Source organism: Lissotriton vulgaris, chromosome 12 (genome assembly GCF_964263255.1).
Source record: "Lissotriton vulgaris chromosome 12, aLisVul1.2, whole genome shotgun sequence".
NCBI classification, from domain to species: Eukaryota; Metazoa; Chordata; class Amphibia; order Caudata; family Salamandridae; genus Lissotriton; species Lissotriton vulgaris.
In genome coordinates this window covers 654,621,893-654,644,195 of record NC_141700.1, presented here as the reverse complement: position 1 = coordinate 654,644,195, position 22,303 = coordinate 654,621,893, and the positions used below count along the sequence as shown (strand labels likewise).

Here is a 22,303-nt window from a genome sequence, read left to right as displayed (position 1 = left end):
ACAAGTCCTGCAATTAAGTGACTCAACCCTGACAAGACAATAAACACTAATCCTCTCCCAATTAGCGTCCTGGAGTTTATTACTTCTACAACAGCGGCTTTAAATGCTGGTTGTTCAACGGTGAATCTCGTTACAATGTAACAAATACACGGAAGAGGCACACGTATCTGTTGGACTCCGGCAATTTTGTTGTAAGAATGCAGAACCAGCAGCAACGGAGCATGGACGTTTTTTCCTTTGAAAAGTTCAGGGGCTGACAGTAAACAAAAAAGTAAAACTAATGTGATATATCAATACTTATATCGTGTACATTTGCAGCAATGCCTTCGGGCCGAGTTGTATTAAACTTGCAAAAAGGAAAGACCTGGCAGAAAGAGTTGCGCATCCCCCGAAGCTAGTTAAGACATTACGCGGAGGGAGGATGGATGGGTTGGTGTGAAAAAGAGAAGCTTACCGTTCTCGGCGTACGTGAAGACGAGCAGGTCGTCCAGTATCTGGACCTGAGTATCTATGGGCCGCCTTTCCTGCAGGTCCCTCAGGCGCTCAAGCAGCTTCTCGAGACGCACCTGCTCCATCTCCGTGTTCTGGAGGTCTATTTACCTCAGCGGCGCCCGCGTGAGCAGCGACCCAGATCTGCGGTGTACGAAGGAGGGAAACAACTTTCGCTTTTCCTTCGCCGAGAACGAATGGCAAAGACAGTCCAGCTCCTCCTCTTGCTCCTTTCCACCCCGCCTTCTCCTAACTTTTTCTTCCTTGTCCTAGAGGCAGCTGTCACAAGTGATCAAGCGTCGAAGAGCGCAGTCCCTTCCGAGTCTGAAACAGCAACGACCGTATTTTACGCTGGGTCAGTAGCGTTGTTTCTCTTCAGAGCTGGCAAAGGAAGCCGGCATTTAATAGGAAACGCATCCAATTCTATAAACGTTGATTAAACGGCCAGTGAAAACATACAAATAAACGACTGAATAAAAGATATGCTAGTGGAAAGTTAATAAATGTATATACTATTGCCAAGAAGCAGTTCTGGAATGTTATTACAGGGAATAACGGCCCGGGACAGTGAGAGCTGCTGAATTGTATAAGTGGCGAGGCGGTAATGTTTGAAACGAGTGTAATTTGTGAGCATGCCCGAAATAAATAGGTATAGCGTTGCTACACCAGTCCTTTGAGAATGTGAGGATTCTGAAATTACAACAATAATGTGCATACAGCATAACACGCATCTGCAATGCAATATGTCTCGCATTAGTGAGTGCTATTGGCGCTGAAAATAAAAAACAAGGTCATTTTGGGATTCGGGGGCGTGTTTTTCGTGCTTTCCCCTTCCCATTGGCTGGAAGGTAAAATTCCAGCCAATGGGAAGGGGAGAGGGTGGGACTTAAAAAAAGACCCAGAAACGCCCCCGAATCACGTCGTGACGGGTAAAGAGTGATTGACAACCAATCTCTTCCAATGGCTAGCCTCCATTTATGGAGCTAGCCAATGGAAGAGAGAGGCGGGACAAAGCCCCATACTGTAGATTCAAAAGATTTTGCCTGCGCGAGCACTGCTGCGCAGTGCTACGGCAGGCGAAACCTAAAAAAGTTACTTCCTTCATTAATGGAATTTCAGTATTTCAATTTGCCTGACAGTTGTTTCAAAAGCACTGATAAAACTACTGGTTGAATAAAGTCATTTTAGAGTGAAATACCTATACCTTAACTTCAGGTCAAACTCAACAAATTATGAGCAACTGTCAAAGTGTGAACTAAATGTATTCCGGATATAGGCGAGAGTGCACGTATCTTTCTCCCCATCTATAAGGTCCCACACCCTATTATTCCAGTGTAATATTGTGCTCTATTTCACAATAACTTATGTTGGCTAGTGGAAAGAATGATCAATTTACCTTTATTGGAATATAGGCAGTGCATGAATAGGAAGCCACAGTTGTGGGGCATTTCTAGATTACATTGATCAAATCACTATCAGCCCCACATCCTCTGCTGCCACGATCCAATCTGACAATTACATTTTCTTTTGCCTTGTAAAGTGCAGTACCAATGAAAAACACACAGTGAAAAGCTTATTTGTCTAGCGTGTTTGTTAAAGCACTAGTTATTTAATATTCACTACTCAAGTCCCTGCCTCAAGCATATTGGTACCTCCAGATTAAAAGGTTGTGTAGATTGGAGAACTTTGTATAATGCAGATATTATGAGCCTGAAACTTCTCAAAGACTGAATCAGTTTCCGGAGAGAATAAGGGACCAGCCCCCCTTCTTCTCTAAAGAGTTTTTATTTGCATTCATAAAAGAAAAACGTTACAACCATAATGTGAGAGAGTAATTGGATTCATAAAGTTTTATACCTTTATATTATTAGAACAATCACCAACTCAGTATCAAGTGGAGATTACGCTCTAAAAGAATGATCAATGTAAATTTTGGACACTGTCAAGAAAAAGACAATGAGAATAAAGTATGATTAGATAGTCATCTTGGAAGTGGTAAATGTGACAATAGAGTAATTATAAAGTCAAAGTAACACAATTCTTCACAACAAAATCAAGCAGTAGAAATAATACCGTTTTTTAAAGACTCCATATATAAGTTGGCTGATTTGACCAGGGCAACTTTCCAACTGGCAGAATACAGCACTGTTTAACTTGTAATAATATGCAGTTAAGGAATTTGCCCCTGAAATCCGGTAGTTTTCTCCATCTAGCAACCATGGCATGAAAGATGTCCAGGGAAAAAAACACGGGGATATGCATCACTCTCCTCTATTTTAAGGCCCACTGCAAGACCATGTAGTATGGCTACACCTTTTGAGAAATTAGCATCCTTGAACCCCTGCCCCACTATTTTCCCTACTCAAAGGCGGCCTGCATGCTTGTCTCAAAGTGATGGATTGGGGGTCTCCAATGGATCTTACAGCACCTCTCAGAAAATATATGATGGAATCTTTCATCTCAGAGTAGACTCCTTGTGTAAGCCTGCACAGCAAACACACATTTGCTATCCTCTTCTTGCTTTCCAGGTTGTCAGCATTTTATCGACTGATGCAACATATACACCTTCGCAATGCTGGAAGGCATTTCCCAAGCGGATGTCTCTTTCTGTGTAGATGCGGATGCCTTGAGTAGCTCATCCCTGTCCTCCAAAGCCCCAGCGGCTAATTCTGTGCCCATACCTCTAGGAGTACGTTGCTTAAATCTCTCCTCAAGTAATTCACCTTGGCATCAATTCCTCCACAGGTGTGCAGGCTTTTAAGGGACGCCTGTTCCCTTTGAAAAGGTCTGAGAAATCAACACCTAAAGCTATCCCGTCACTTTAAACCTAGAAACCTCAGCGTTATATGTATACATATATGCTACTGTGGCAACTGTGTGGCTTCCTTGATGATGCAGTCTCTTTGAAAAGTAAAACTCGTTTCTGAGGCTTCACCTTAATTGCTCTGGTAGACATGTGAGCTACTGCATGCCTTTCGATTTACTATCAGCAGAACTACTCTTTGGATAAGATTCCCCTGAGCTCCTATCTATGTAAGCTGGCTGCGCAAGCAAAGCGATCGGAATTCATTCACTCTCAAGTGGTACAAGAGGCAGACAGTAATCACCCCCAACATGGACATTCTCCAACCAGCCTTCAACTCACAGACAAATAAGTCATCTGCCGGAATGGCCATTAGAATAATTGCAAGCTTGGCCTTTCCTGCAAAAATGAACTCCTAAGGCCTCGAACACTCTTTGACGTGCCCCCTTAAGAAGTATGAAGTGAGGAGTCATGATCTTCCATCTTCTGCTGAAGTCAGGACACTTCTCTGTCCGATTTCGCTGGATCCTGCCATCTGAAGGTTTCACTCCTCACTACCAGTAGAAGGAGTGTTCCTACACTGGCAGGTTATCACACAAGGCTTGAGAATCAACTCAGAGCTGCAATGATGGTCAGGAAAGGAACCAATAAAAAAAAGCATGGAGAGAAAAATCACTACTGTGATTACATACATTCCAAAACCATAAATACTTATAAGTACTAAGGTTAGCATTAACACATAGAAGACAAGAAAACCTTTATAGCATATCCATGTCATTATGTTAGTCCAAACTACAGCCAATCAGGCGCCAGCACCCCTCTAGAACCTTCTCCTCAGAGGCTCAGGCCCTCAGATTTTCGTCGCACAAGAGTGACAAAAGAGTCTAGGAGGAGAAGCGAGCCTCTGAGGGGAGGTGGGTGGGTCGCATGTGAATCTATGAAAGAAACCAATACTGGAGAACCACCGTTTACAGGTAAGTAACAATTGTTCTTCTCCAGTATTGGGGTGTCTTTCATAGATTCACATGCTTGAATAGAATAGTAAGCAGTAATAGCTGGCCGCAAGACAAAGTAGCAGCGCATTAGCATGAAAATGCAATGAAATGACATAAACTGCCAGACCAATAATAGTAAAAAGACTGTTGAGGCGTGGGAAGGTAAGAGGCTCACCTTATTTAAAAAGATTACGAAGCACCGCTTGGCCCACTGCTTTACCAGCTTCGTTGATAGTCTCAAGGCAGTAGTGCTTCGTGAAAGTATGCCTGCTGGACCACGTGGCTGCTCGACATATTTGATGAATCGGCACACCAGAAAACAGGGCAGTAGAGGATGACATCGCCCTGGTGGAATGATCCCTCACTGTAGACTGAAGAGGCTTGCCAGCCTTCTGATGACAGAAGGAAATAGTGGAAGAAATCCAACGTGCAATAGTTGGCTAGGTAACAGCACGCCCTTACGGAGTAGACCTAGGAAATGGGGCGGTCCTGTCGATGTAGAATTTAAGGCATCTTTAAACGTCCAAAGAATGCAAACACTGCTCCGCTGGAGATTGGGGATTAGCAAAGAAAATCTTTAAGAATACTGGTTCATTGAGTTGAAAATCAGTTGTTACCTTAGGCATGAATGCCGGGTTGGTGCTAAGTACAACACAGTCCGATTTGAATTGAAGGAAAGGAGGCTGAATGGTGAAGGCGTGGATATCACTCACATGACGTGAGTAGGTCAAAGCAAGAAGAGCCACCTACCAGGTCAAAAATTTCAAATCCGCTTTGCAGATTGGCTCGAAAGGCACCTTCATCAATTGCGCCAAAACAACATTGAGATGCCAGGTAGGAGGAGGACGCCGGATGGGCGGGAACATCCTGAACAGCCCCTTGAATAACTGCCAAATGACTCTGGAAGAGTAGAGAGAGGAAGAGCCGTCCTGCCGAAAACGAGATGTTGCCGCTAGGAAGATCTTCAAAGTGGTGTGGGAAAGTCCTGATTGAGCCAACTGCAGAAAGAACGGAGGAAGCTGAGCAGGAGAGGAGTGCACGGGATGGATGTTGGCAGATGCACACCAGTGACAGAACCTTTTCCATTTTAGCTTGCAAGTCTTTACTGTGGACGGAGCTCTCGCATTGGCCAGAACCGCTCTACATGCTAGCGAAATGTTCAAGCGGGCAAATTCAAGGTGTTCAGGTTCCAGGCCAATAATTTGAGAGAGGGGTCCGGATGACAGACCTGACCCTTTCCATTGTGAGGAGATCCGCTCGAGGACGAAGGAGGATGGGTTCGCACTGTGAGAGAAGCAGCAGTTCTGAGAACCACGCTTGTTGAGGCCATCTAGGAGCGATCAGGAGAATGTGGCACGGCTGTCTCTGCATCTTCCACAACACTCGAGGAACCAGCGGAATCAGCGGAAAAGCGTAGGCGAATGGACTGCACCAGTCCATAAAAAGGGCATTCCCGCACGACCCTTGATGGGGATGCCAACTTGCATAAGACTGGCATTTCCGGTTCACAGGGCTCACAAAAAGATCCAAGTCCGGGCGGCCCCACAGCCGAAAGATGAAGTCCAGAGTCGGCTGATGCAACTCCCACTCGTGGGTCGAGGACGCGGACCTGCTGTGGGAGTCCGCTAGGATGTTGGAGATGCCTGGTAGGTGAACCGCTGTCAGAGTGATTTGGTGACGGAGTGCCCATTCCCAGATGCTCTGTGCCAGCTGAGAAAGGAGCGGTGACTTTGTGCATACTGGTAGTATTATCGGTTTGAATGAGCACTGATTCTCCCTGGAGGAGAAGATGGAAAGACTCTAGCGCCAGGAAAATGGCCATTAGTTCCAGTCTGTTGATGTGCCAGAAACGTTGAGACAGAGTCCACTTGCCCTTTATGGATAGCCCCTGAAGATGTGTGCCCCAACCTTCCAGGGAGTCATCCGTGGTAAGGACGAGCTCAGGGAGCGATGGTTAGGAAAGAAGTGCCAGCAGCGATGTTTGACGGTTGAGCCCACCATTGGAGAGCGGATCTCATCCGAGCGGTCACCAGGACCAGATCGTTGAAAGAACCGGTGACCTGACGCCACGGTTTGTCCAGTTCCTCCTGAATTGGGCGACTCTTGAGCCTGCAATTTGGGATCAGGGAGATGCAGGAGGATGCCATCCCAAGAAAAGACTTCAATACACGAACTGAAACTGACCCTTTTGAAGGGATGAGAGCCACTAGGCGTAGAATCCACAGCTGACGTTCATTAGACACGAATGCCTTCGTCAGTGAAGTATCCAAAGTGGCCCCTAGAAAGGTCCTGCGTGGAGCTGGATCGACCAGAGACTTCTCGATGTTGATAGAGAGACAGAGGGAGTGGAATAGAGTCTGACAGAATTGAGTGTCCAGAAACGCCTGATGACGAGATTGCGACTTGATGAGACAGTCGTCCAGGAAGGGAAAAATGTGAACTCCCTTCAAACATAGATATGCCACCACTGTGGCCAGGACTTTCGTGAAGACGCGAGGGGCGGTGCGAAGGCCGAAAGGCAGAAACTTGAATGGAAAGTCTCTGCGCCCTACCCGGAAGCGCAAGTACTTCTCTTGGAAGTATCGGCACGTGGAAATAAGCATCCTGGAGATAGATGGGATTCATGAAATCGTCCTTCGAGAGAAAGCGGAGAACTTCTGCGAGTGTGAGTATGCAGAAGGTTTGGCACTTCAGGTACATGTTCAGGGCTCTTAAGTCGAGGATCGGACGCCATTCGCCAGACTTCTTGAGGACGCGGAATAGAATCCCATCCCTTTCTGAGACTTGGGAACCACTTCGATGGCACCTTTCTGAATCATGAGTCAAATTTGTTGAAAGAGCTCCCTGAGGTGAGCCGGAGGTGGACCAGTTGGTGGTGTGGTTGGAGGGAACTTGACGAATTCCAAAGCATGGCCTTCTGATACAATGTCCAGCACCCAACAGTCTGAGGTGATTGAAGACCAATTGGAATAGAAAAGGGAGATTTGACCTCCAACTTTGAGCGGGGAAGGCAAGTCATTGCTTCTTAGAAGCGGAGCCTCTGTAGGAAGACTTTCCTCTGTAAGACTTGGTAGACTGCTGCAGATAGGACTGCTGTGACTGGGAGGAATATCGTTGATTTCCTTGGCCGTAGGAGTGGTACTGGTTGGATCCGCCGCGAAAAGAAGGTGGTGCCGCGTCCGCGCGCACCACGAAAAGGCTGTTTGCGAAACTGTAAAGTGCCCAATGCACAAGCAGTTTCAGTGTCCTTTTTTTATTGTTTGAAGGGCGTCGTCCACATGCTGGCCAAAAAGCGATTCTCCGTCATAGGGCATGTCGAGGATTTTCGCCTGAACCTCCTGGCAAAAAGAGGTGGAACAAAGCCAGCCCTGACGACGTAAAACAGCTGCCCCCGCCAGCTGACGAAAACCCGTGCACGCAATGTCCACAGAGCAGTCGATAATCTCTGATGATGCGCTCCTTCCCATCATCATCATCGACTTTGCCGTCTTCCCGATCTGGTCGAGGGTCATCATCCTCATAAACCTTAGCATGGACTTGAATAGAGGTTGTTTGAGCTGCAGAGGGCGCAACTGACTCTGGCAGTGGAGCAGAGGGAGGAGCTGCGGTAGCTGCAGGCACTCTAGGTGGAGGAGAACCCTGGTGAGACGGTGGAAATCGTCTATTATAATCTTCAAGCATGTATTAGAGTTTAGAAATGAGGGAGAGTGGTATTTGAGCGGTGGGAACCGGAACAGAAGTTTCCTCCTCATGAAAATAAGGATCGACCTCATCATCCTCAGTCTTGACATTTAATGACGAGCTCTGAAGGACTTTGAGTTGCCTGGAACCTATCATCTTCCTCCTCATCAGAACCAGAGTCCTGCTCCAAACCCGTGGCAAAAAGAGGTGACGGAGGCGGAGTATGAGGTGGAAGTGGAAGCTGATCCAAAGGCACCTGTCGCTGTTGGTGCAGAGGGTCAACAGCAGAAGCCCCAGATCCGGATGAAGAAAATGGCACCAGAGGCAATGATGCGAAGGTAGACGTCGACGACATTATCATCGTCGACGGGACAACCATCCCCGACGAAGCAATCGACGGCAAGACCACTGCCGTCGACGAAGCAGCCGTCAACAGAGCCACCATCGACGGGGCTGCCGCCAACGCAACAACCGTCGATGGAGCCGTCGCCGACAGAGCACCCGCCGACAGAGCACCCGCCGACAGAGCACCCGCCGACAGAGAGGCTCTCTTCACAGTAAGCATCGACGAAGATTTCGATGTCGATGAGATTGCCTTCTTAGACGTCGACGATGAGATTGGGATCGTCGACGAGACAGATTTGATGCTCACACACACCATCAGCCACCGTCGACGACCCACTGGTACAAGTAGTCATCACCCGAGAGCTGGAGACGACAGATTTCGTCGTCGGAACGACAGTCGACGCTCCCGTCGACGATTTTGCACGTTTTGTAATGGAAACATGCGTGGAAGGAGCCGTGGACGCCTGAGAGTTAGATCTCGGGGTCGTAGGCGTAGCAGGAAGAGGAGGAGACACAGCAGGAGCCTTCTAAAGTTGAAGTTTTTTTCTTTTTCAGGAAAGGAAATGGCAAATCCTGTACACTGCTACGTTTAGAATCGGCTCTAGACACACCTGACGCAAGGCTTTCTGCGTCAGAAAGAGGTGAATCCTTATGCTTCACCCTCTGCAACCACAGGAGGAGGCGCCCCTCCCTGTCCTTAAGGGTCTTGGTAGAGAAAGTCCTGCAAATTTTACATTTTCCTACCTCATGCTCTGGATAGAGTCAGTAAATACATTTCTTGTGAAGGTCCTCTGAGAAGAGCCGCAATTTCCCACAAGAAGCACATGGTCGAAACAAAGACTTCTTACTTGAAGACATCCCAGAAAAAACTGTAGAAATCTTGAATGAAGTTGAAAACTGAGCAGAGCTCAGGGAGACTCCCTTCACACGACTTTCGGTAGAAAATCGGAGGGCCTGAGCCTCTGAGGAGAAGGTTCTAGAGGGGCTAGCGCCTGATTGGCTGTAGTTTGGACTAACATAATGACATGGATATGCTATAAAGATTTTCTTGTCTTCTATGTATTCCTATGTGTTAATGCTAACCTTAGTACTTATAAGTATTTATGGTTTTGGAATGTATGTAATTATGTTTTTATATACATATATCATTGGTTTATTGCTATTTTATTTACCGTGGGGCTCCCACTTCGACGACGGGGAATATTCAAGCATGTGAATCTATGAAAGACACCCCAAAACTGGAGAAAGAGCAATTCAGTTGCCACAATGTTCGAGCCCCTTTTTACCTGCAAATCAATTAAATGCACTATTAAAGCTATTCTGAGACAGTGTGACTTCACATGAGGAAACTACAAGATCTGCCTCACTGCAGAGATTGTGGACATGAAACCAATCGATAGGAGGGCTCCTGGGACAATAGAAATTGCAGGTTATTCCAGAGCCTAAATACATTTTCTAGTTGGAGAAGCTCATGTGCTAACCTTTACGGGCCTCTCATTTTTGGGAATCACCTACCAAACAGCACAAGCTTTGTGGCTGCGAAAGACCTACTGTTAACTTACAGTGGATTTACAGTCTGCCCGTTGCTTACGGTTGACTTTGCTGTTCTCACTGGATAGCCTTTCTCCTTATGTTTGTACCTCCCCTGAACCATTTCCTTTTTGATTTACCCACTTGTATCCTTCCACAGCTCACGTTTATAGAACACCTTTTTTAGGGCTCGGCCTACGTCACCACTTCGTCAGAAGTGGGGCGGAGCTCCGGGCCATCTTGTTACGGGGCTCAGAAAAGTGAAGTAAAAATTCCTCACTGCGCGAGATTTTTCCGTTTTTTATTTTGGCATCTGCATGCTAATTGGTCCTCGCAGTGCTGTGTTTCTAGTAGCCATCACGCAATAGGCCATATGGATTTCAGTTTGTGCACTTCCTGCATATTCTGTGCGGTTACGCGCAGGGGAGTCCAATAAATTGTCAATTACGAGCTGTCAGGGTGCCGCGGTAATTGAACCCAGATGTTTGGGGATCGTTCACCAGTCTGAAGTGAGTTTGGTAGGCGCGTGTTCGTCTGCATCCTTTCATGTGTAAGTGTTGGCCTTTGAAGAGCTGGCTTGGTCGTGCGCCGACAATGAGACACACAGTCTTCATTACCCCACAAAGTATGTAAGTGCGTTTGTATTGGAGACAGTAACGTCCCGGTACGAAACTGAATTCTTTTCACTGGCTTACGAACAGTCCCACATTTTGCCGCATGCTCCTCATCTCATCAAAGGGGCTCATGTCTTGTTCAGCAACAAAACCAAACCTCCGAGAGCAGGAATGTGTTTCTGCATGGAGGGTCCGAGCAGCCGGGTTGCAACAGTTATGCTTGTGTGTCTAACCTTGGGCCTCATGACAAGTAGGTTGATTTTAGGTGCAGGGATACACCGGCACTGCTCACACACACAGACACTTCTCACACACACAGACACTGTTCACACACACAGACACTGTTTACACACACAGACACTGTTCACACACACAGACACTGTTCACACACACAGACACCGGCACTGCGCGCACACATAGGCACTGTCCACACACACAGGCGGCTCACAGACACCGGCACTGCGCGCACACATAGGCACTGTTCACACACACAGACACTGTTTACACACACAGACACTGTTCACACACACAGACACTGTTCACACACACAGGCACTGTCCACACACACACAGGCACTGTCCACACACACAGGCGGCTCACAGACACCGGCACTGCGCGCACACATAGGCACTGTTCACACACACAGGCACTGCTCACACACACACAGACACTGCTCACACACACAGACACTGCTCACACACACAGACACTGCTCACACACACAGACACTGCTCACACACACAGGCACTGCTCACACACACAGGCACTGCTCACACACACAGGCACTACATATACACACAGGCTGCTCACACACACCGGCACTGCGCGCACACAGGCACTGGTCACAGTGACTGCAGTTTGTGAGTGTGCAGGGTGAACAGTGTGGAGTGAGTGCAGAGTGAGTGCGAGAGTTACTGTGAGTGCAGAGTGAGTGAGAGAGTGAGTGAGAGAGTGACAGTGAGTGCAGAGTGAGTGCGAGAGTGACAGTGAGTGCAGAGTGCGTGCGAGAGTGACAGTGAGTGCAGAGTGAGTATGAGAGTGACAGTGAGTGCAGTGAGAGTACGAGAGTGACAGTGAGTGCAGAGTGCGAGAACGACAGTGAGTGGAGAGTGAGTGAAAGTGAGTGCAGAATGAGTGCAAGAGTGACAGTGAATGCGAGAGTGACAGTGAGTGCAGTGTGAGTGCGAGAGTGAAGTAGTGTGGCTCACTGGTTAGAGGCGACAGACCCGAGAGCAGAGGACGGCCCGGGACCAGGGTTCGATTCCCGGCGCGGCAGGTTTCTGGACCAGGGTCAGCGGACTCGATAATTCTCTCGCCTCGGTGCCCACTCTGATCAGCGATCACACTCGGCAACTCTGGGCATTAGCTTGCCTCATCTTCACTAACGGCCCCACCAGACCGCCAGGGATGCCTGGTCTCACCCTGGAGATACCCATTAAGGGACCATCTCTCAGGGAAGCCAGGAAGGGTTTCGCAGCGGTCGAAGCGCCTTGGGACCCTACGGGTAAGTAGTGCGCTATATAAATGCCTATACATACATTGTATGCTATGGAAGAGTGACTTTCCAATCCAACACACATATCTCCAACACACACCACATGCTTCCACTCCAAAACACATGCCTAAAACACATTGCCATTTACAATGCCATTATCTCTAACTCAAACAAACCTGAGCCCTAACGCATTCCTAATGCTTGTTTTGTTTTTCATTCAGCACTCCATGATTGTGCATGTGTTTTCTAGCTTTCTCCCGGTTCCCAGTTTGTAAAGGCACAGCAGGGTTATTTTCTTTGGGGTACGGCTAAAGAGCAGACTTAAGGGTTGTTTTTATTTTAACTCCACAATGCTGAATGAAATAATAAGGCTTGTAATGGCGTTGAGGGAAGAGTCATCTGCTGCATTCACTGAGCTGTTCAAAAGGGGGTGGTGATGGACGGAGCATCTGAACCAATCAAACACTCACACTCATTACAAAGATCTGGGTTTGATCCATCACCTTTCTTTAGCCCACTCTGCCACCCCAGTTCAGACATGGCTATATGCAAATCAGTCTGACCCTGTGCCTCATGGGAACAGTCCAGCCTGAACTACCAAGCCATGCCTTCCCTGGACCGGAAACAAGCTTCCGAGGACCGGTTTCTGGCACCTGCCTCATCATTAACCAGTCCTTGCCCTCTAAAAACTTGGTTTGGTAGAGGGCGGGCATACACCTGACGACAGGGATGCACTTCTAAACTAAGTGGGGGCCTCACAGACAACAAGCATTTGCAATGCAATAGGTCTCGCATTAGGAAAGTTTGAGCTATTGGTCTTGTAAATTAATTTTTTTTAATTTATGTGTTGGTTTTGAAAATAGCGAAATTAATAGCTTTGTCAATTACAATGCCAATACTTTTATCTTTTGCAAATGTGACACCTATAGCATTTGTAATGCAACATGTTTTGTATTTACGTGACTTAGATGTATTGATATTACAAATAACAATGGCTTTTAATTTTTTTAAATAATTAATACTTAAATAAAAGTTATTGTAATTTATAATGGCAATAGCTTAAACTTTTGTAAATAACTTTTGTGAAGATTATGTTCAGTGCATTTTATTGTGATGAAAATCCAAGAACAGAAGTGAAATATTAACATCTTTTTGTGACATTTGTAATAAAGCTTGAAACATTGAGAGAAAATATTTGAACCAGTTATTGTTGAATGGTTGCACAGATTGATACTGTGGTGGCGCTGAGTGATGTTGTGGTGGCGACGAGTGATGCTGTGGCGTTCAGTGATGCTGTGGTAGCGCATAGTGATGTTGTGGTGCCCCTGAGTGATGCTGTGGTACCCCTGAGTGATGCTGTGGTGCTGCGATAGATAGATAGAGTGAGGGCGATAGATGGGCGAAAGATAGATAGAGTGAGGGCGAAAGATAGCGAGAGGAAGGATGATAGATAGAGTGAGGGCGATAGATAGATAGAGTGAGGGCGATAGATAGATAGATAGAGTGAGGGCGATAGATAGATAGATAGAGTGAGGGCGATAGATAGATAGATAGAGTGAGGGCGAAAGATAGATAGATAGATAGATAGATAGATAGATAGATAGATAGATAGATAGATAGATAGATAGATAGATAGAGTGAGGGCGAAAGATAGATAGATAGATAGAGTGAGGGCGAAAGATAGATAGATAGATAGAGTGAGGGCGAAAGATAGATAGATAGAGGGAGGGCGATAGATAGATAGAGTGAGGGCGAAAGATAGATAGATAGAGTGAGGGCGAAAGATAGATAGATGGCGTGAGGGCGAAAGATAGATAGATAGATAGCGTGAGGGCGAAAGATAGATAGATAGATAGCGTGAGGGCGAAAGATAGATAGATAGCGTGAGGGCGAAAGATAGATAGATAGATAGAGTGAGGGCGAAAGATAGATAGAGTGAGGGCGAAAGATAGATAGAGTGAGGGCGAAAGATAGATAGAGTGAGGGCGAAAGATAGATAGATAGATAGCGTGAGGGCGTTAGCTAGATAGCGTGAGGGCGTTAGCTAGATAGCGTGAGGGCGTTAGCTAGATAGCGTGAGGGCGTTAGCTAGATAGCGTGAGGGCGTTAGCTAGATAGCGTGAGGGCGTTAGCTAGATAGCGTGAGGGCGTTAGCTAGATAGCGTGAGGGCGTTAGCTAGATAGCGTGAGGGCGTTAGCTAGATAGCGTGAGGGCGTTAGCTAGATAGCGTGAGGGCGTTAGCTAGATAGCGTGAGGGCGTTAGCTAGATAGCGTGAGGGCGTTAGCTAGATAGAGTGAGGGCGTTAGCTAGATAGAGTGAGGGCGTTAGCTAGATAGAGTGAGGGCGCTAGCTAGATAGAGTGAGGGCGTTAGCTAGATAGAGTGAGGGCGTTAGCTAGATAGAGTGAGGGCGCTAGCTAGATAGAGTGAGGGCGCTAGCTAGATAGAGTGAGGGCGCTAGCTAGATAGAGTGAGGGCGATAGATAGAGTGTGGTTGAGCGTGGGGTTGTGCGTGGGGTTGTGCGTGGGGTTGTGCGTGGGGTTGTGCGTGGGGTTGTGCGTGGGGTGATGTGTGGGGTGATGTGTGGGGTGATGTGTGGGGTGATGTGTGTTTGTGTGTGCGTAGTTGTATGTATGTGTGTGTGCGGTTACAGAAGGATGTATGTGGAAGAGAGCAGCAGATCAGCACAGCAGAAGAGAACAGAGAGTTAAAGAAGGAGGCGGGTGGAAGAGAACAGCACATCGGCACAGGAGAAGAGAAGAGAACAGGGAGCTAGAGAGGGAGGCGGTGGAAGAGAACAGCAGATCAGTACGGGAGAATAGAAGAGAACAGGGAATTAGAGAAGGAGGTGGGTGGAAGAGAGCAGCAGATCAGCACATGAGAAGAAAACAGGGAGTTAAAGAAGGAGGTGGGGTGGAAGAGAGTAGCAGATCAGCACAGGAAAAGAGAACAGGGGGTTAGAGAAGGAGGCACGGTGGAAGAGAGCAGCATATCAGCATGAGAGAAGAGAAGAGAACAGGGAGTTAGAGAAGGAGATGGGTAGAAGAGAGGAACAGATCAGCAAAGCAGAAGAGAACAGGGAGTTAAAGAAGGAGGTGGGGAGGAAGAGAGCAGCAGTTCAGCACAGGAGAAGAGAATAGAACAGGGAGTTAGATAAGGAGGTTGGGTGAAAGAGAACCGCAGATCAGCACAGGAGAAGAGAACAGGGAGTTAAAGAAGGAGGTGGGTGGATGAGAGCAGCAGATCAGCACAGAAGAGAACCGGTAGTTATAGAAGGAGGCGGTGGAAAAGAACAGCAAATCAGTGCAGGAGAAGAGAACAGGGAGTTAGAGAAGGAGGTGGGTTGGAAGAGAGCAGCAGATCAGCACAGAAGAAAAGAACAGAGTTAAAGAAGGAGGCGGGTGGAAGAGAGTAGCAGATCAGCACAGGAGTAGAGAAGAGAACAGGGATGTAAAGAAGGAGGTGGGTGGAAGAGAGCAGCAGATCAGCACAGGATAAGAGAACAGGGAGTTAAAGAAGGAGGCGGGTGGAAGGGAGCAGCAGATCAGCACAGGAGAAGAGAACAGGGAGCTAGAGAGGGAGGCGGTGGAAGGGAGCAGCAGATCAGCACAGGAGAAGAAAACAGGGAGTTAAAGAAGGAGGTGGGGTGGAAGAGAGCAGCAGATCAGCACAGGAAAAGAGAACAGGGGGTTAGAGAAGGAGGCACGGTGGAAGAGAGCAGCATATCAGCTTGAGAGAAGAGAACAGGGATTTAGAGAAGGAGGTGGGGTGAAAGAGAACAGCAGGTCAGCACCGGAGAAGAGAACAGGGAGTTAAAGAAGGAGGTGGGGTGGAAGAGAGAAGCAGATCAGCACAGGAGAAGAGAACAGGGAGGTAAAGAAGGAGGCGGGTGGAAGAGAGCAGCAGATCAGCACAGGAGAAGAGAATAGAACAGGGAGTTAGATAAGGAGGTGGGGTGGAAGAGAACCGCAGAACAGCACAGGAGAAGAGAACAGGGAGGGTGAGAAGGAGGTGGGTTGGAAGAGAACAGCAGATCAGCACAGAAGAGAACCGGTAGTTATAGAAGGAGGCGGTGGAAAAGAACAGCAAATCAGTGCATGAGAAGAGAACAGGGAGTTAGATAAGGAGGTGGGGTGAAAGAGAACAGCAGGTCAGCACCGGAGAAGAGAACAGGGAGTTAAAGAAGGAGGTGGGGTGGAAGAGAGAAGCAGATCAGCACAGGAGAAGAGAACAGGGAGGTAAAGAAGGAGGCGGGTGGAAGAGAGCAGCAGATCAGCACAGGAGAAAGAACAGAGTTAAAGAAGGAGGCGGGAGGAAGAGAGTAGGAGATCAGCACGGGGGAACAGAACAGGGAGTTAAAGTAGGAGGCGGGTGGAAGAGAGTAACAGATCAGCACAGGAGAAGAGAAGAGAACAGGGATGTAAAGAAGGAGGTGGGAGGAAGAGAGCAGCAGATCAGCACAGGAGAAGAGAACAGGGAGGTAAAGAAGGAGGCGGGTGGAAGAGAGCAGCACAGGAGAAAGAACAGAGTTAAAGAAGGAGGCGGGAGGAAGAGAGTAGGAGATCAGCACGGGGGAACAGAACAGGGAGTTAAAGTAGGAGGCGGGTGGAAGAGAGTAACAGATCAGCACAGGAGAAGAGAAGAGAACAGGGATGTAAAGAAGGAGGCGGGTGGAAGAGAGCAGCAGATCAGCACAGGAGAAGAGAGTAGGAGATCAGCACAGGAAAAGAGAACAGGGAGGTAGAGAAGGAGGCGGTGGAAGAGAACAGCAGATCGGCACAGGAAAAGAGAACAGGGAGGTAGAGAAGGAGGTAGGTGGAAGAGAGGAGAAGATCAGCACAGGAGAAAAGAACAGAGTTAAATAAGGATGCGGTGTGGAATAGAGCAGCAGATCAGCACAGGGGAAGAGAACAGGGAGTTAGAGAAGGAGGCGGGAGGATGCGAACAGCAGATCAGCACAGTAGAAGAGAACAGGGAGTTAGAGAAGCAGGTGGTGGAAGGGAACAGGAGATCAGCACAGGAGAAAAGAACAGCGTTAAAGAAGGAGGCGGGGTGGAAGAGAGCAGCAGATCAACACAGGTGAAGAGAACATGGATATAAAGAAGGAGGTGGGGTGGAAGAGAGCTAGAGTAAGGGCGATAGATAGAGTGAGGGCAATAGATAAGAGTGAGGGCGATGGATATGAGTGAGGGCGATGGATAAGAGTGAGGGCGATGGATAAGAGTGAGGGCGATGGATAAGAGTGAGGGCGATGGATAAGAGTGAGGGCGATGGATAAGAGTGAGGGCGATGGATAAGAGTGAGGGCGATGGATAAGAGTGAGGGCGATGGATAAGAGTGAGGGCGATGGATAGAAGTGAGGGCGATGGATAAGAGTGAGGGCGTGAGGGCGGTACAGTGGTAGAGTGAGGGTGGTAGAGTGGTAGAGTCAGGGAGGTAGAGTGAGGGCGTGAGGACGGTAGAGTTGTAGAGTGAGGGCGGTAGAGTGAGGGCATGAGGACGGTAGAGTTGTAGAGTGAGGGAATGAGGGCGGTAGAGTGTCAGAGTGAGTGTGGTAGAGAGTGCGGTAGAGTGGTAGAGTGAGGGCGGTAGAGTGAGGGCGGTAGAGTGGTAGAGAGGGCGGTAGAGTGGTAGAGTGAGGGCAGTAGAGTGGTAGAGTGAGGGCGGTAGAGTGAGGGCGGTAGAGTGAGGGCAGTAGAGTGAGGGCAGTAGAGTGAGGGCGGTAGCGTGAGGGCAGTAGAGTGGTAGAGTGAGGGCGGTAGAGTGGTAGAATGAGTGCGTGAGGGCGGTAGAGTGAAGGCGGTAGAGTGGTAGAGTGAGGGTGGTAGAGTGAGGGCTGTAGAGTGGTAGAGTGAGGGCGGTAGCGTGAGGGCGGTAGAGTGAGGGCGGTAGAGTGATGTAAACCTTGAACCACTCAGTCTCTTGCAATAAGCTAGTCATCCAGTTTGCCAAGTCATTCCTCTACACCCCAATGCATAAAGGCATGTTCCCCCTCCCGACCAAAAAATACAATAGGTAACTTCATGATGGTGTACTTTTTACCAGAGGTTCTATTTGACATGAGTGCATATGTTGGGTAGCAAGTGCTCTTTATTCCAAATCCCCATAGCTAAAATATAGTCTGGGGAGGCAGGTATTAGTAATTTTCAATGCATACTGTATTCATAAACTGCCATTTTGCTTATCTCTCAGCACCGGAAACCAATTAGGCACCTGCCCTCTTGCCACAGAACTAGGGCTCCACCCCATGGCCGGGCAGACATGGGCTGGAACGGTCAGCAGTGGCTTGTCTCCCATCCAGAGAAGCCCTGGCCTGCCCGCTGGGGCTGGACGGGGCAGCTCCAAAGCTGCTGTGCACGTGCTGGTGTCTGTCGAGTGACATAGTGGGCGAAAAACGATGGACTGGAATGCTGCCTGCAGCGTTTGCCAGTACCGGAGACGCTGGAATTGCACCCATCCCCGCTGTGCATGAATCCGAGCTGGAAAGAGGCCGAGGGCGCGTGTTGATGCTTTCAGTATCCTCACGTGCAGGCATAACGGAGATGAGAGGTGGCATAAGGGAAAGAGGGGCATAACGAAATGGAGGGAGCGCAAAACAGGAAGGATGAGAGAAGGGCTGAGTGAGACAGAGGACAACAGAAAGAGACATGGGAGGGGGGACACATCTGGGAAGATGAGGGGGAGGGGGTGATAGGAGAGATGCATGTGAGAAAAGATGACGGGAAAGAGGGAGGATGGTAGAAAGGAGGAGTCGAGGGAGACATGAGCGCCTGGAGAGGGGCGGCGAGGCAGACATGCACGAGGGGCACGGGAAGAGGAGACGAGGGGTCAGAGAGAAGTTAAAAGTAAAATTAGAGATAGGGTGAGGGTGGGAAGAGAGGGTGAGTGGGGGGAGGGCGAAGGAGACACTGAGATGAGGGGGCACAGATTGGGTGAGGGATATCAGTAGAGTCAGAGAGAAAGAGAGACAACGAAGGACACAGTAAAGTGGTCGGACAGACCACAAAGGGAGGATGCCTTTGAAGTGAAGCTCAAGGCCTCGCGTCCGTGAAAGTGAAAGCAGGGATGTAAGGGATGTAATTAGGGGGGAGGAGAAGTGAGGCCGAGCACGCACTGCGCCAACGCTGGGGAACCAACAGATGCCTGTGGGAGGGAGGCTGATGGCTTTGATGTGGACGCGCTTTCCGCACGAGTGCTCCACACGAACTGTCCAAAATCTGTGATGGTTTCAGAGCTTGGTTTGCCCACAATACTCTCGTCTATTTATTCCTTGCGGAATATAATAGACGAGACCTAAAAACATAGCGCTGCGCAGAGAATATTGTTATATTTATAGCCACATCATCTGGCATGACAACAGTTAAAGTACTTGGATTCGCAACCACCCCATGTCATTTTAACATTACCTTCCTCGTCCTCTTTGTGGAAGCAGGTCTCTGTTTAAATGGGAATACGGGGAATCTGTAGTGTGCTATGCACTAATGAGACGGCACACCAGTGGAATGAGATTTTATTAAACAAAAGCAGGTACATTAAAAGATACTAAAGGGATTTGTTACTGTCAACGATGACCTCATCGTCTTTCTAGTTAAATAATCAGTGTAAGGAATAGGTGATGCTAGCCTGTAGAGGCAGCGTTGAAACATGAAACGGACACATTTGACCAGAATGCATCCTAAAATCTCTGTGTCGAACGGTAAGGCTGAGTTTTAACTCCAATTCTCAGCTAACAAAGCATTGATTTAATTGTTGCTCACTGCAGGCAACTGCTGTAGCCCCATCAAGACAAGAAAACAGTTCAGTCCCAAAGTGTACGGTGTGCTCCTTCATTTAACACACACTCCCAGTTGCGAGTCGAGTTTACAACAGAAATATATTTCAATGCATGTTCACAGACAGTAGCAAAATTAAATGTGTATTGAATCATTATTTTGACAATATTTGTCAACATTCTTCTTTTTCACACTGTGCTACAGACATATGAAAATGCTAGCTGCCAGGACTTCACCAAACATCACAATGTCAACCAATACCGGCAGATTAAAGAAACGCAGGGCTATTTGCTTAAAAAAAAAAAAAATGAACGTCACCTTCTTGTCAACCACAGCCGAAGAAAGTTTTTAAAAGAATTTCCTTCTCAGGGAGAGCACGCAGTAAGTTTTAATTCATCAGGAATGTTTTAAGGCTGCCATGAAAGGGAATATGTGCGCTAAAACAGAACAACAACAAGCCGTGAGCGTGCACACTCCCGAACTTCCGGTTTCGGGATGTGCACGCTCACAGCTATTACTACTTCAGAAGATCTGCCTGTGTGTGGGATCCATGGGGTCTTTGCGCTGTTCTTACCGATTTAAACCGCTTGACACGGATAGGCAAGTGTCTGGAACTTACCTTGCATCCACTTTTAACAAAACAATTACTTCAGCACGCTGAAGTTGTAGCTGGAGCTGTTTGCACCGCAAGGCGCCACTTAGCCACTTACTACACGAATGATTGCCCATGCTAATCTAGGCTATCCTTTAAAATTAAATATGCCAAAAATAACCCAGTGGCTTCTCGTACAGTAAGCTGTGAGCGTGCACACTCCCGAACTTCCGGTTTCGGGATGTGCACGCTCACGGCTGTCGTGGGGCGGGACTTCCGTCTTTGGGAGAAGCCTGCGCCCATGGAGTGGATGGCCAGAGGACTGGTGGCGTCAGGAGTGGCGGCTGATGCCACTGATGAGGTAAGTGGGGCTTGGCAAGTGGGGCTTGGCACGTGTGTGTGTCTGCACTGTGTGTGTGTGTGTGTGTCCGTCCGTCCGTGCGTGCGTGCGTGTGTGTGTGTGCTTCGTGAGTGTGAAAGTGGAGCAAGAGATGTGTGTATGACTGTACGTGCGCATTCACGTTCCTGAATCGCCGCGCGTGCACAGCTCTACGCCCCTTGAGGAGCAACTTGGCCACAATAGGTCGAGAGCTCGACCTAAAAAGGGAGTTTAAAAGGTCATTATAGATGTCAAATTAATTTTAATATGGCTGGCATCTATATGGTAATTAAAATAAGTGATTGGTGTGTTTGGGATTCTATTGTCCCTCCCACTGTGGTCAATGTGGTCGACATGTTTCTGCCAGTAGGGTCCGCGGCATTCATCACGACCTAAAAATATAAGGACGGGCTCCACTCTTACCAGACTGTAGTGAGAGGGTTCCACTGTGTGGGGTGATCTAGGTCACACTCCACTAAGACGCGGCTTGTGCGATCATAATCGAGGAGGGGAGGAGTACACATGTAGGCGAGGACGCACCACGGATCATGTTTGACCAAAGGGGTCTTCTTTCCTCACCCTCCTATGGGGCAACTGATCCCATATCTAGGGCTGAAATACGCACAAGCCGGAGCTAGGATGGAGGCTGCTTAGTAAGAATCCCTAGTAACAATTCTTGGTTCACGGTTTCTTCAACTAATGGACGCTTTGGGAAGAAGGGCAGCCCAATAAAGCCCAAATATCTAGCCCAATGAACACCAAACCATTGAGATGTAGGATGGCTGAAGAGCAACAAGAGAACTGCCCACCAGTAAGGAGAGACCCAATATGGCTGGACCTACCCAGGTCCCACAAGCATGGATGGGAAAAAAACAGAGGCACAAAGAGAAGCCATCAGCCAACTCGGAGAGGGACTCCAGGCCAAATAAGGTCATACGGAATCTACAACTGCACTTCACACTGCCACAAAAACCACCAGTAAGCTGGACAGATATGAATGCAGAGACCGGCAACAGAAAGACCAAATATAACCCAGACACAGACCTAGGAAGACGAATCTACTGTATGTCAGCAAAAGAAGTAGATCACTACTCTATTTAGTAGTGTCTGTTGAAAACAAAGCTAGAAAATAGCAAACTAAATTTAATAAACAGTGGAGAAAAAAACCTTCCTACCCGATTTGTCTGTTATATCATCGAATTCCACCAGGAATGAATAGCCGTTGTTCCAAATCTGCAGGCAAGTACTTGGGTCATAGGTAATGGACAGGGGTTGCAGATGTGGATCAAAAACACTGTCTCTCACACGGATGTCAATCGGAGACTGCCGGGTTCCACCAGGAATTCGAAGTGGGCCCTGCCAAATCGGGTGCACTAAAACACAAAATAATGCAGTTAGAACTTTTTTCAATTTGAACATTTGTAAATATTTCACTATCCTGCCAATACTTTGTATTTCAAGAGGTACATACATAAACCATTAACAGAACAAAACAAATACTACACCCCTTGAGGGAGTTGAACAACCTTTTGCACTCGAAATGCAAGTCAGAAGTTAAGAGTTCTGATTTGGCAAGGAAGTGAGGCTTACCCTATTTATCTTTGCAA

General features: G+C 47.9%; 1 protein-coding gene across 2 annotated transcripts in view; it reads right to left on the bottom strand.

Annotated features, from left to right (window-relative positions):
- Nucleotides 1-22,303, bottom strand: part of CA5A (carbonic anhydrase 5A) — a 395,762-nt gene that overhangs the window by 167,368 nt on the left and 206,091 nt on the right. For both annotated transcript variants that reach the window (XM_086945825.1, XM_086945824.1), the window contains exon 2: nt 21,872-22,069. In XM_086945825.1, coding sequence (XP_086801951.1) covers nt 21,872-22,069 — 198 coding nt within the window. The remainder of the gene's footprint in view (nt 1-21,871; nt 22,070-22,303) is intronic.